Raw genomic sequence first — 15,410 nt, forward strand, 5'->3', positions numbered from 1 at the left:
AGTTCTTGCACGTACGAACGTCGTGTTTTCCAAGAATTTTAGAGCTCGTCTGCGTCGTAACAAGCGAAAATCGTGTCGCGATTCGAGGACGAAAACGACGATCGAATTTTCGCCTCGTAGCTAAAAGGGTTTTCGCGTGAAATTAACACGTGGGGGTCCTTCGCGAGCGTCCCCGGCCCTGACTGCCAGCCGAGAATCCATGTCAAGGTAGTAAAAGCGACCACGAGCAAGCTCGAGCACCGTCGACAAGCCTCTAACCTCCCTCTATCCGGATTACGCAAGCCTGTTCGTGGATTCGAACGTGTTGCGAACCATTTACCCCTTTGCTTGTCCCTTGTTTTCCACGCTTCTCTTCAAACGTAATGTTACGACAACGATCGTTACAAGTATAAGAGCGCTTGTTTGTGCGTCCGAAGATGCAAAGATACATAGAATACATATATAACATAGAAAAACACGCGAAACATTCCGAGTACGATAGTCGTTACATGTAATAAGTATTTAGCAGGCGGGAGAAATTTCGTTTCTATTTCTTTGGTTATCTTCATGATATAACATACATGTTTATTCGAACTTACAGCCAAGAATTGGTTTACAAATACCTATATTTACAAAGCTATCTTATCCACGCGCTTCGTATCAGTCATATTCTCTCTCTTTCTCTCTCTCTCTCTGTCTATCCCATTCATACTGCGATTTCACGTTCTGCCTGATAATTGAAAACCTTGATGCAAAAATCGGGCGAGCCTACCTATTAGAATAATCGCACTCGTTCAAGTTTCACGCGTGCAACGCGTTCGAAACAATTTCTCGACTTAGCCAATGCGATCTTTGGGAAGAAAACTCGACCGTGTCTAGCACTTGCCCGGCATTCGTTTCAAATGTTTTATTTTATTATAATTTTTATCCTGGAAAATCGAAATTGAGTTTGAAAATTTGTCAACTATACGTGTACCGAACTAATTGACTCGACGGAACACGTTAAAACCTTTTTTCTGTAAAAGGAGGCCTTTAAACGAAACAGCTTTATTTCGATGATACATTATGCAAATTCGTGTTTTCACGAATACCTTGTAACACATATTTCCCCAAATAATTGAAGCGACGCAACACATGCGTCGGTAGCGGTGAATGAGTTAAACGCGAGATTGCCGCTCTGAAAGTTAAAACTCGAAATACCCGTTTGCGCGTGAAAAGTAGACTTCTTTGCAGTTCAGCGCTTCACCTTTTACTTTTCTGAAAGCCTCTTTCTCTCGCTCTCGCTCTCTCTCTCTCTCTCTCTCTCTCATTTTCTGTTCGCGATTGTGTGTCTGCTGTGCTCCGAAAAATCCTTTCAAAACGCGGGCGAGCGACAATCTTTTCGATGAAAAGAAAAGAAAGAGAGAGAGAGAGAGAAAACATATTCGCCATTTTTTCAGACGATAAAAGACGAGATTCTCGCGTTTGATCCTCGATGGATGAAAGAGAGAAAGAGGAACGCACTTTCCAGACTGTGTTAAAATCCGGCCGAGTAAACATCTCGATTTAGAAGTTTAGCAGGCGACCGCGAGTTCCTGACATTGTGAAACGATATTCCGAAATTAAAATCGAGACGCGGTTAAATATAGAAGAGACCGAGAAGTCTCGTTCCTCCCAACGGTCGGTTGAAATTTTTCCGATGCGTTGAATCTTAATTGGGCAACGCTCTTTTGTCGGAAATATGACACAATGTGCTTGGAAGAACTTTAAGGATAAGGATTCTTGCGACATTGCTGATATTGAAATTTTCTTTGTGACAGCGTAAATATATTTTTCCGTAGAAATGTAAGCAATTAGGATGTAGCAAATAGGAAGAACTTTCTCGTTAGGAAAATATTTTTATCCAATTGAATCTTATCACGAAAAAAAGTTGGTGTAATTGCAAAAAATTTTGCACGATAGAGAATTTTGTTGGAAGACACTTATGGATTTAATCTCGTAGATGTTTGTCAACGGTAATTGACATAAATTTTGGAAAATAGGTATTTTACTGAACCTGTCGTACAATTCGTAAACGGTCAATTTTATTTGATTCCATTAGGAAAATGATTAATTATGTATAGAAAAAAATATATCTCCGTTGAAAACGAAGAAAATGGGAAAAATGTTTTCAGTTAAACCACAGGAAAATTTGTAATAAAGGGAGTACAAACAGTCGTAAAAGATTCATGAAAGCTATAGATACGGGAAACCAACAGCACGTTGCACTTACAAAGGGTGCATGCAAGTTGAAGGTGAAGGGTAGTCGGCCAACGCAGACCCAACGCCATTACAACACTTTCACAAAGGTGATTTATGATTCCTTACAAAGTCTGTTCACCCTGTCTGAACACAAAACGGAAAGTACCATTCACCGGTAATATATGGTACACGTATGTATCATAGTTCTTTGACCACGCACATTTTCCTCAACAAATTGAAGAGCCTGCAGGAAATTTATACCACTGTCATTGGATATCTTGATAAGTACACGAGCTGACAAATTGAAATTTGAAATGTCTAACAATATTCCTGGAAAACTAAAGAAATTTTACCATTGCGACGTTTTAAATGACTTTTGTCGAATGTAAGAAGTTCATCTAATTGTAACGACACTAAAGATTCAACTTATTTGGGAATTATAAAAATTTTAACTAGATTGAAATCGAAATTCTTAGAAGAACTCTTACGCAATTTATTGAACTTGAGTATTCTTATAACATCGTCGATTGTACGTATTTTTAAATTGAATAAATTAGAAAATTAGTAGAGATAAATATCCTAGAATATATGATAAACGTGAAGGGAATAATTTGCACGGAGAAACGTGTAAAAATTAAAGAAACCAATTCTAGATCGAACTAAAAAAATATTGATACGACTAAACTAAACGCTAAATTAAAAGTTAAAAACTAAAAGCGATCTAATTTATTTTAAAAGCAAGAACTCTCTCTCTCTCTCTCTCTCTCTCTCTTCTCTCTCTCTCTCTCTCTCTCTCTCTCTCTCTCTCTCTCTCTCTCTCTCACCCCAACCCCCTCTTATTCTTAAAAGAGAAGGAAAGAGCACGAGTAAATTGAAATAATAAAAAAAGAAATTCTAAGAGATATGATAAAAGCATAAAAAATAATTTACATAAAAAAGTAAATAAAATTGAACAAACGTTCTATCCCCAACTGGCCAAATATGCCAAATCTATTCTTCGAAATCCAAATAAATTACCATTACGATTCTTCAAATATTCATTTTCCAGCTTAGTAACAATACGATCTATCTTAAAAGTTAGGGCTCTCTCTTGTTTCCCTATTCTTAAAAAACGAAAAGAAGAAAGAACGCGTAAATAGCAATAATAACAACGAGAACTCTAAGGTACATATATGACAAAAGTATAGGGGTAATTTGCGTAAAAATTGAACTAATGTTCCAGGTTAAACGGTTCGGCAGCCCTCGAGTATATAGTCGCGGAAGTTCCGCTTTTGTCTGACCCAGATAGTCGGCATTCACTCGCTATTTCGTAACGGGACCGACTACTTTCTTTCGCCAGACGAAAGGCAACTACACGTGCACTTGATATCACGCGATATATTACCTTCTAAGATTTATTTCAAACACAATGGGATGTCCATTGTACAGAAACAACTGGACGATATAGTCCTTCTAAACAGATACTAGACCATTAGAACAGATATCAGTCTTTCTGTTACAAAGGAGAAATGGAAATTTATTTACTTATTTAATTTCCCTAGGTATATTATACCTTTCTACGTGTATTTATTTCTTTCTTTCAGTCTTCCTTTTCAAGCTTTCGTAACTTTTAGTTAGATTTTCATTGATCTTTGTTGCATATTTGGAACAGAGTAGAATACTTTAGGTATTTTTAAAAATTTTATATTATCGATTTAATAGACATAATTATTATATATAAGTAATATTATAAATATAAATATAGATGGAAAGGGTGTTTACGTTTCCTTGAAAATTCCTTTTAATATTTTTTTTAAGAAGGTTAATCGAAATGGTAATAGAATACTGTAATCTGCGTGCTGTATCGTATTAATAAGAAGAATGAAAGGCTTTAAGTATCTCTTAGTTTGTTTCTTTGCTAAATATGTTCGTCTGTTTCTTTTTATGACATTTTTTTTATGTCTACGTGAAGCGTGATAGGACGTTGAAACCTGTGTAGTATTATATGAAAAGGATACATATTCAAGGATACAAGGATAACATATGTCTATTCTTCTTCTTCTTCAAGTTCCTGCTTCAACTATCTAAGCGGATTAAAATTTGAATAAAAGAAATAGAACTCTTTGTAAGATATCTTTTTCCGAGTTCGACAAATTTGTCCCAAATTTTATGTTTACGAAGAAAGTGGAATTGTTTAGATATCTTAAAGCCCATAACACTTCTAATGACATTTTGAAATTTCTACGTCAATCGTATCGCTCTGCTGGTCATCGTCTCTGATTGGAAAGTAATACAGCGATTAACCGACGACTAAACCTTTTCCTCCTGACGAACGAAAGAAACGAAAAGAAAGAAGAAAAGAAAGAACGCAACAGATATAAATTAATACAAAAAATACTTTAATACTTAGAAACATTTTGGAGATTATTTTTGATACGAGTGAAATAAGATTTTCTGGGATCCTATGATCAACTTCGGATGAGAATAACATTTTACTTCATAATTCTTCCTAAACACACGTAGTCAAACCTAAGATCGTTTTATCTTCGATGATACCTACACTTCAGAAGTTGCATCGTGAATACTAGACATGTTAAAACGTCTAAAATTGAACGCAGCTATTTCAATACGTACGAAACATGAAAATTAAATTTGAAAGAGGAAAAATGATTATCACTTCCGGCATAAGTGGTTCAGAGATAAATATACTAAATTTAGAAAAAGGTATTTGTCATTTTTCTGAAATCTTGAAGATGAATTATTCGCGAAAGGGATATTCGTTCCTCTAAACTGCACCTTGAACTTTCGCTTATTCGTGTAATATTATTTCGCTATACTTTGAATTAAAAATAATCTCTAAAGCTACACATTTGTGCTAATATCTTTCAGAAGATTGACTTACTTTTAACGATATTTCAGAAGTTTCGCTGCGAAAATTCCTTATAGAACAAAGTCGTTATCGGTTCCTTTTGCATATTTAAAATTCTACGCCGGCTATTTGTAAATACAAGACACGATAATAACTACGATTTCGCGTGAAGTAGTTACTAAACGACAAGTAAAACAAGCAATAAGCGATATGTTTTATTTAGCGACTGAGGTTAACCCGAAGAAGGGAAAAGGAAAAATCGTTCGTACTTTAAACCAGCCTGATGTTTCTTTTCGCTAAACCTAATGGAAGATCTTTCTTCCTATCTTTGTTTCCGCGCAAAGAAAAAGTCCTAACCAATTACGCTCATTTTTCATCTTTTATTCCCATCGCAACTTTTATTTCTTAATCGCTTTTTCGTTTCGATAAACACAGAAGCCATTAACGTTTCAACGAAACGTTTAGCATAAAATTCAAACGAGTAATAATTCTTTTAATGGTTTCTTCAAACTTGAACTTTTTAATAATAGAAAATACAGTTCGATCGAAAGGAAAATTTCATCCAAAGTATAATCTGAAAGAACGAAACATCTATTTAGCTGAATGATGAAATGCACGCTTAAGACCGGACTTGCGTACGATTATCGGCGAAGATTGCTATTACGATCGTTCGATTTTTTTATTGAACTGAATTTATGCGTGATAAGAGGCATATAGTAAATATCACAGAGACGCCACATTGTCCATATTTGAAAGATAAAGATATAAAATGACAGCGCTTAGTATCGTTTGTTTATTTGTGTTAATCAAGCAAAAACGGGAGTATTTTTCAAGATTCTACAATCCGTAAGGATATCGCATGGTAAGCATGCAAGTATTTACCGATACACGAAACGAGATAATCGAATCACATTACCAGGAAAATGTTTAGCAGATAACGATTTTGCACTACAACGATTCAAAGAAAATTGAAATTTTCTATTTCAGCCAGAGATTTTCGATATTTGAAGAAAAACATTGGCATTTAAAATAACGATGCAAACGACGCGACAGAGTCAATTTTATAATATTTACGTATTTAAACGCGTCCTTCTATGCGCTAAGCAAAGTACGAATCGTTAAATTGGACATTTTGTATATTATTGCACTTGTACGTAACGTAGAATCCCTGTGCATAGCTAAAGATCTGTGAAATGCAAAAGACCAATTAACCCTTTGGAAACAATTATCGCGGAAACACCGTATTGTTCGATCGTTAGCCTGCGCCTGACAAGGCTTTTACGAAACAATTTCCAATTGGATCGAATAGCGATACGCCCTTCGTGAAAACGGCGAAAATGTCTGTACACGGTCGGCTTACCGTGGCACAACCGTTATTTGATACGGTACTGTGCCTTACGTTACACGCTATACGCATTCCACCGTTTGCCTCGTCGTCGCCAGGTAAATCGTGCACGTGTACCCCCACACGTGCCCACCAGACGTTGCCCACAGGAGTTTCACCATACGCACGCAACCACCTATGTATTCTTTCGCTTAATTAAAGATGAGATAACAAAGATGTAAGTTGGATCTAAATACGCCGATGAAACAGCGGAAATGGCTTTGGAGGTGGTGTCGAGCGTTACAGTTTGGAGATTAGAAGAAGAAATTTGCATAAATTTCATGGTGCCAATCACATTTTTTAGTACTTGTTGCGAACGTAGGCGTTAATAGAGATGTCATAAAGAAATGGTTTTAAAAGTCTTGGTGATCGTTTGGAAATCATAGGAAGAAATTTGTACAAGTTTCGTAGTATCGATCGTAATGATTTTTAAATAGAGATCGTTTCTAGTAATTTTTTGTCAATTCATCGACTACCATGGTAACAAATTTTGAGATCATAAAAAGAAAATGTAAATTCCACGATATTAATCGCGATGAGTTTCGAACGTGTACTTGGGTTTGACCATGCTCGATTTGAATAGATGTGCCGATGAAACGGTAAAGATAGTGCCAAAGTATTTTTTAATCCATTAGATATCACGATATCGTTCGTTCGGAGACGACAAAAAGCAATTCTTTTCAAATGAGAAAGATATACACGCGTCGCGCGAAGTTTGTAAAACAGTCTATGAGAATACAACGCTTAATCGTTGAACGCGAAAGCGATGAATCGTAAATAATAGACGCGAAGGTATTGCGATATTGTAATTTTGTAATACGATATTATAATAAATAAAAATCTGATCTAAACGAAAATCCTTTAAGTAGGTCTCATACCCACGTGGCACTAAACGTACCAGTAATATTATGAAATATTATCCGATAGTAACGGAATCCATTGTGAGTCACCAACGTTCTACGCAACGAAAACGTTTATCTCGAACAATATTTGCAACTAACTAACTCTGAAATATCTTCCATTAATGCTAATAGAATTATTAAGAATAACAATATATAATAACGCTAAAACCAAACTGCACAGCAAAGATACGTCCATTTCTCATAGGCTATACTTTCGAATACTCTTACGTGATTTCATATTTTATATTCTTGCCAACAATGATAAAATAGTTGAAAAATGTATATTTTACCTTTCGGTAAAACGATCTTACCAGTCTCGAATTCCTAATACGAATTGAGTTACTTTTATTCGTGTTCTCCTTCTCGACGTTGATAACGCGAATAATTGAAAGAAATAACGAAGAAATTGATATTTCACCTTTCAGGAAAACACCGAACCTTTCATCTCGAATTGCAAGTAACAATCGCGTTTTCATCGTGCATCGACAGGACCTGTTTCCCGAAGAAAAAAAGAAAAGGAAGAAACGTGGAAAACGTTATAGAGTCGGAATGAACGGGCGACGTCTGATATTTTACAGAGGCCGAACGCGAGCCATCGATGAATAAACGGCACGGGTACAACTGGTACGATATGATAAAGAAGCTTTTCGACGTGTAATTCCCCGTAAGCGAGCACGCTCTCAACAGGAAAACACCGAAGGATAAATAACTCGTTCCAAGGCAAGTTCGCGTCGAGTCTAAATATAAATTCGCAACAAATCAATATCAACGCACAACGACGCCACCGTGGATTCGATGGGCATTTATCGGATATGCAGACGTTCCTCAAATGCACGTTCGGTGAACGTGATCGCCGACAACCTTTTCCGCAACTATAAGCGCGACTTCTATCGAACGCTTTTTACGAAACCGCTTAGCTTATAATTAAGTACGTTTTCTGTCCTTATCTTTCACGGGCAATATTAGTTTGCAAGACAGTGGTAAACGAACATGACGTAAACCGAATCCTGTGCCGAATGACGAGAATTGCGATAAACAATACTAATAAAAACAATAAGTACAGGGGTATTTCGAATAACAATAACGCGCAAATTTATTTCGAGTATCACTCGTTTCCACAGACATTTTGTCTCGCTTTCTTCATTTTTTTCCCTCGATCCTTTGAAATAACAGCAAAGTATTAATACCAAATATTTGAGCAGCAGTGTAAATACTGTCGCTAGTTGCGAAAACACAAAGGTACATATACACCAACGAGTATAACGTGTTCTTAAACGCGAGTCGCTAAACCGATACGGGCAAAATGATCGAAACAGGGAGCGTAACGTAAACCATAAAGAGTTGTGAAAAAAAACAAGCGAAAAGTAAAGTAGCTCGCCGATATCGGCCATTAATTCTTGCGCACGAAGAATCAAGAAGCAAATATAAGAGAATAAAAAAGAAACAACAACAAAAAAGACCAATCGTGTAACCGTTTGTAACAATCGTCCTCGATGGTCGTTTACTATCGCCGCGTAAACATTCATGCAGATTCGCTTGCGCAAAAACGAGATTACGCAACATCGGTTGCATTAAAGAATTTATTGTTGTTCGTTTCACGCGGATGAATCGAATCGTTCCGAGAACGATCGATTGCAAGGAAGTTTTACCATATCCTTCTTCGCGCTAATTGTCAATCGCACTCTCCTTAACTGTTAGCAAAAATCTTTCTGTTATGTATTTTTACTAACGCTATCGCCAGTACAATTTGGTCGAATTTCTGAGTTTGATGTTATTTAATGGTGAAAAGGATGCACTTTGACATAACATAATCGGAAAGATTTATAAAAGAGTTTAAAATATAATAATCAATGCACTTGCGATCAAGCGCGGAGAACCACACTATCGTTGCTAATAACGGCAGATATTTGTAGCAACAAGCTACGTGCGATATTGAAAAGTTTACAAAATTCGTGATCCAAATCCTATTTCAAGGCTGTCAGGCTAAAATAAAACTATCTATCTGTCTATCTCTAATCTGTCTTTGAAATCGATATTTTTCGGAACAATTAAAATCAATATTTTGGGACATTGCTTGGCAGCTCGGGAGAAAAATTATTTACCAAACACGTAACGTTGACAGAAAGGATATATTGTAAGAAACAATCGTCGGATATTATTTTTCTAATTTTCTAACAAAGGATTAAAGTATTCTAAGTCGTAACACTTTTCAGATATGTCAAACATTAACGATCCTTAATACAAGCAAGCATATAGAATACAAAATATCGAATACCGACGATCTTTAATACAAATAAATATGAAGAATGCATTATAAGATTAAATAGCTATTATAGTCGTATATAACTCAAAGATCACGGTAACGAGTTAAAGTAAAGTAAAAGTTAAATAGTCAAAGACCATAACCATCGATATTACGCTTAGCGAGCTAAATCGATTAATATTACCCGAGACTTCCGTCTTGTCCTTTTGGAAATATTCCAACGTTGCGCCAGCATTGCAGCTAAAGTTCATCGTAGATTTAAAGGAAGCATTGATACCGAACACTACGCGCTGGTATATCCTTACAAGCATACTCGATCCACCTGCAATGCTGGTGAAACGTTACAACACACTTTTGTAACGTCAAATTTTTTTCACGACTGACAAAGCTTGAAGAGACTAATAAGATATAAAACGCAGAAGTAATTAGTAACTCTAGAACAGATTCAGTATGAAAATTTATCGTAAATTTTCAGAGCACGCATCACAGGATACTTTTAAAATCCCATAAAAATTTCCAAATTTCAACGAAACCAATGACGATAAAATCGAAACTATACTCTTAACTGTAACTTTCCTAACATAATCTAATCACAGCTATACTCTTTCACCTATTAATTCCCGACCTGCCTATAAAGTGGCATAAAAAGCCCGAAAACTCGATGAAATAAAAACTACGATAACGATAAAACATCCGACGGAATATAAAAAAAGAGAGAATGTTTCAGATTTTCATAGAATACCAAAGTGCACAGGTCATAGTGACATTTATCTGACCTTAAGATGATCTTGAAGAGCAAACTATATCGCAAACTTATCAACTCAGAATTTTTACGTCCCTCTCTCTCTCTCTTTGTCTACTTCAAACAAAGTACGAGAAACACAACGACGGACATGTACACCTGTTAAGCAATGCACGCGAGCATTATGTCACAGCGTGTCTCCTAGTTGTAATTATACTTGGTAAATTATTAGTCGTTGCTCGTTTCATTGGACGAAAGATAGACGCAGGAAACGCAAGTACATATGTATATGAAAACGACTGATCGTGGAGGTTGTGTAACATCGACTAACCTTCGGCGAAAGCCGTTTTCGGTTCGATACTTTTCCATCCCCGTGGAAGGAAATTCTACTTCGACGATATCGATCGCGTGAGACCGAATATCAAGGCTGACTCCGTGTCTAGCTCTCAGATATATTTAATGAAGATCCTAGTTCTCGTTGAACGATATCTCTCTTAGAAGCTTCGGCGACCCAGTTTTATCTGGATAGAGCCGACTGTTTCGTGATTTCTGACGAAAGTCATGTTCTTTTCGCGGCGTTCTTGCATCGAAATTGTCGCGGTTTAATTATGGGGTCTGTGCGTAGGTAGACGGTTAACACAGTAGCCACGAAAGATATTTTTAGATGCCTCCGTTTTCCACCGCGACATTCTTTTATCAGCCACCAGACTTCGTTTCTATGGCATTACGTTTTTGCAGTCGTACGAAAGTACTACCGAATGATACGGAACTTGATATACTTGGATCTAATTTGTTGGTACATAAATGCTGTAACAAATACAATGGCGTACAAATACTTTCTGTACTCGATATTGATGGAAGAACATATATATGTCGGTATTAAGGTTGGAATTTTGGGCGTTCGATGAACCTTCGCTCAAATTTGCCATCGCGGATATAGCAGATGTTTATTGGTACAAATGTGGGCACTACACGAGGCTGATAATAGCGGCGATAGAATGGTCGAGATGTCGATGACAACGAATTCAGGTTCGATAACGAATCCACGGTCCACGGGATAACGAATGCGATGTGATAAATGTATAACTTCACGTACAAGTAAAACTTATCTGCATGAACTCAAACAAAGTCCAAGTGGAACTGCCCTTATATATTCCTCTGCCCACCTCTTGGATCAATCTTTGTTTTTAAGGAAAGCCAGATAGTCATTCCATACCTCTGTCAAGTACACATCTCTCCCGTGATCGTGGCTACGTTCAGTGACCCCGCTATGTCACTTCGAGCCCTAGCCTATCGTCGTAAAATCGGATTAGAACATTAGAACTATTTCTTATTTTTATTACGTAAGTAAAAGATTATAGTAAAAGTCTGGACTAGATTATTGGGGTTTTTCCCAACATTCCAAAAGGGAACTGTCCCGATGTCCTTTCATCTCCTACATATATTTGTATATACGAAACATCGCGTAGTAGCGTCAGTTTGGTGACATTGATTTGTTCGATTTTCGTCATACCGATAAACAGTGAAAAGAGCAAGAATATCGATCGATATAAATAAATTCAGAGATATTTAGAATCATTTTCCTTTCAGAACGTAACTCTTTAGTTTCTGAAATATCCGCATAAGAGAGATCGACTATGCTCCAAATGCAAAAAATTAATATTTCTAACGAGACTGTGGATTTTTATGCATTTGCGATCGAAGATTTAAAAATATACGTAATATACAAGAGTATATAAATTATCCAAAATACGACACCTTCCACTGTAACTATTTATATTTAATCATATGTAGAAAAATATAAATTTGTACGAATATCCTACTTATAATAAACTTAACGATACTTAGAAACAAATGAATATACAAGTATTAGGAAAAATATCTTGTTTCGTACGTGAGAAACAAAATAGTAAATTCCAGACGATATACAATATTTATAAAACTAACACGATTACGATATTTATAGAAACGAAAAAGAAACGTATAAAATAAGCGTTACGAGTATCATCGTCTATCTCGCCAAAATTAAAAATAGACGAAGGAAAGGAGAGAAGAAACGAGAAGATGTAGAAAACGCGGAGTCGACAGATTCGCGATCGCTATTTCATCTTTCGAGACTCGACCATTCGATACGTTACACGTTCCAGTCCGTGGCCCGATATATATTTCCACCGCAAAACAGCGGCATTGTCAGCCAGCATTACCCGGAAATATCTATAAATTTATTACGAGACCCGTGGAAATGCATCTGTGCCGGCAACGTTTGCCGAACAAAGCAGAGAGTTATTTATCACTCTCGACTCTCGATTCGAGAGAATAATGCTCGATGCTCCCTGAATTCACTTGCCACCTTTCTAACGATCGTACGATACGCGTGTTCCGATTTTATAAGATGAATAATATAAGACGCGCAAAAGGACAAAGCAGTATTTGTTTGGAACAATAGAACGACGAAAACAAACGAGGAAATTCATTTCCTTAACGCTTCGTACAAATAAGGTATGGGCAGAATATGTTCTTAGTCCTTAATTGCTACCGTGAATGAACGTTCGATTTGCTTTAGGGAAGTTTCTGATTAAAATCAAAGAATCGCTAGAATTACGATCGTCGAAATAATTATCCGAGGTAGATGACTTTTAAGAAGAATAAAAATAAACGTGTATTACTATCTAAGATATTAAACAAATGGGCATTAAAATAAGATTATTGTCCGAGGCACTAAACGATAAATATAGAATGTCAAATATGATTCGGTATGGTTGGTATTAAGATTTAGAAAAGTAAATCAAGCCAGATAATCTGAAAGTATATCGTCGACGGGAAGCTCGAAAGCACTTTTGCCTTCCACGTTTCTTCCTTACGATATAAATTATACCTACTACAAATTAATACAGAAATTCGTTCGATCGGTTTAAGTGCTTTCAGAATGTCCTCTTCTTTACGATAATTGTTCACTGTCGGTGTTATACTTCTAATCTACGTGGTGGAAGGTTATAGATAGTCAAGGACGATATCTTCTTAAGAAAAAATGTAGCACATTTTTTTTTTAATGTAATCCTTTTAGCCCAGAATACTTTCCATCGTAAAATCTATATCGCTTTGCTTCTTTTTTGTTTTATCTTCTGGATTATCGGCAAATCGAAAAGTTTTGATATTATTATTAATAATTAAGAAAACAATGACGATTGTTAAATGACGAACCTCTACGTCGACCTGATGAATCCACGTTTCGCAAGAAACGATGTCATAAACATCGTCGCAGACGAGTGCCGATCGATTTAATTCTTAACGAGATTTTAATCGAGGAAACGTTCAAAGAAAATATAAGTGAGAGAAAAAAAAAAGATATAATTCAAGGTCACGGTCCACGTTCCGCGAGTGGCTTGCATTTTGGAACTGGAGTAATTAATACGTTATAATTAAGAATACAACTAAGATTCGTTTTATCATATTACGATTAATTAAAATACCGCAAATATAATTTCACCTTAGACATAAAAATAACTTCAAAATGCTATTTAACGCGACCTTGGCATAAATTACATTTTAACGATAGCATTCGCGTATTTTTAACTACCTTTTTGTCACTAAAAGAGAGCGCAACTATTTTAAGTTCAATGAGCCACTCTTCGTATAAAATATAAATACGTTACTGTTGGACATGGACTTTGAGACGCGGTGAACGATTTTGAACGACCTTGGACAGCCCACGTAGTAAGACCAATGAACTTCCGAAGTGTGTTAGGTGCTTTAAAAAAAAGAAAAGAAATACTATTCCGTTTGAGAACGTGCGAAGGACAGAACAAAAAAGATAAGATAATAACAAGCTGTACTTGAAATATTTTCCCGTGTAACGAATGTTATACGTAATTTCAAACACAATCCGATAGAAAAACTATAATTTTATACGTATGTAGGTGTGATAATAAATATAGTTTCGAGATAAAACGCTTCAATAGGTAACTGTATCTTATATCGAAAAGAAATGTGTCTATCGTGTTATAAAATCTCTATTATCGTAACATATAGCCATGAAAACTATTTGTTAGTTGATGCTTCCGTTGTTGTGTTTTAAAAATAGCGAAACGTTGTTGCTTTACGAAATAAAATCGAACCGCGCAAGGTTATTTATTATGGAGTAGAACCATTTGCGCGAAACGATAGACAAACGAAAAAATTAGCCGCTGAATGTTTGATGAACTCAAAATAACTGGAACAAGACCACGTGAGAAAGCGGTATTTATTATGCAACAGTCTAATAGAATTTTTGAACAGATTAGACTTTTTAGGGTCTTAACCTTTCTAAGATGTAAAATTCCTGTAGAATAGTTTCGATTTTTCTGAAATCTCCATGACTTTTCGGAACGTTTCGAACATTTATTCTAATCGTAGTATAATTTTAATGCACTGTAAAGATAATCGCTGAAGAATAATTTATAATTATTTGAAACGAATAAACGAAAGCAGATAATACTTATCTTTCATACGAAGTCAAGAGCTTGGAAGTAATTCTACTTGACAGTGAAAATAATAATTTTAATATTTTTATAAACGGAAGTCTCCTGTACCGTAGCACGTGAGATAGGCCAGAGATATTGTCTGTATCTTTGTTTACTCCTTATTTTCTTGATTTATTTATATTCGTTATGTTTTTATATTAGTTCGTTCGTCGCATATTTACATTTACATTTCGATATTATTTTATTTATTATTATTATCGTTATTATTACGAAAGTATATGTGTAGATACTACATGTATAAGTAAAAATCTCCCTTTGATGCAACGTTGATTTGTACGTATCCCCTCAGGTCTTTCTCATTGCACTCCGTATGAGATTGTTTTGTTTGTATACATTTTCGACCCAGCTTCGCTAAAAGACAGTCCGTCGAAGTTACACGGCGTTGGCGATCAGACGCGAATAGGCCCAACTTCTCAAATTTTTGCCTTTTCTTTCCGTCCTCTGTCTTTATTCTTTCTTTATTTTTCTTGTCCATTTCTCTTTCATAGAACGTATAAAAGGAACAGAAATCTTTCGCAGCGTAGATAGTCGTCTTATCGCCATGCTGCGCGT

The 15,410-nt window shown here is 35.9% G+C and overlaps 1 protein-coding gene across 3 annotated transcripts in view; it reads right to left on the reverse strand.

The window, feature by feature from the left end:
- LOC138187412 (ribosomal protein S6 kinase alpha-5) overlaps positions 1 to 15,410 on the reverse strand; it is a 51,432-nt gene that overhangs the window by 17,409 nt on the left and 18,613 nt on the right. Inside the window, exon 1 of one of the 3 annotated variants that reach the window (XM_069128166.1) lies at positions 7,752 to 7,940. The exons of the other annotated variants lie outside the window; for them this stretch is intronic. Coding sequence (XP_068984267.1) covers positions 7,752 to 7,809 — 58 coding nt within the window. The 5' untranslated portion in view covers positions 7,810 to 7,940. Of the gene's footprint in view, positions 1 to 7,751; positions 7,941 to 15,410 lie in introns of those variants that run through there. 3 annotated transcript variants of the gene reach the window in all.

Source organism: Bombus flavifrons, chromosome 15 (assembly GCF_040668555.2).
Source record: "Bombus flavifrons isolate JBK064 chromosome 15, iyBomFlav1_principal, whole genome shotgun sequence".
Lineage (NCBI taxonomy): Eukaryota > Metazoa > Arthropoda > Insecta > Hymenoptera > Apidae > Bombus > Bombus flavifrons.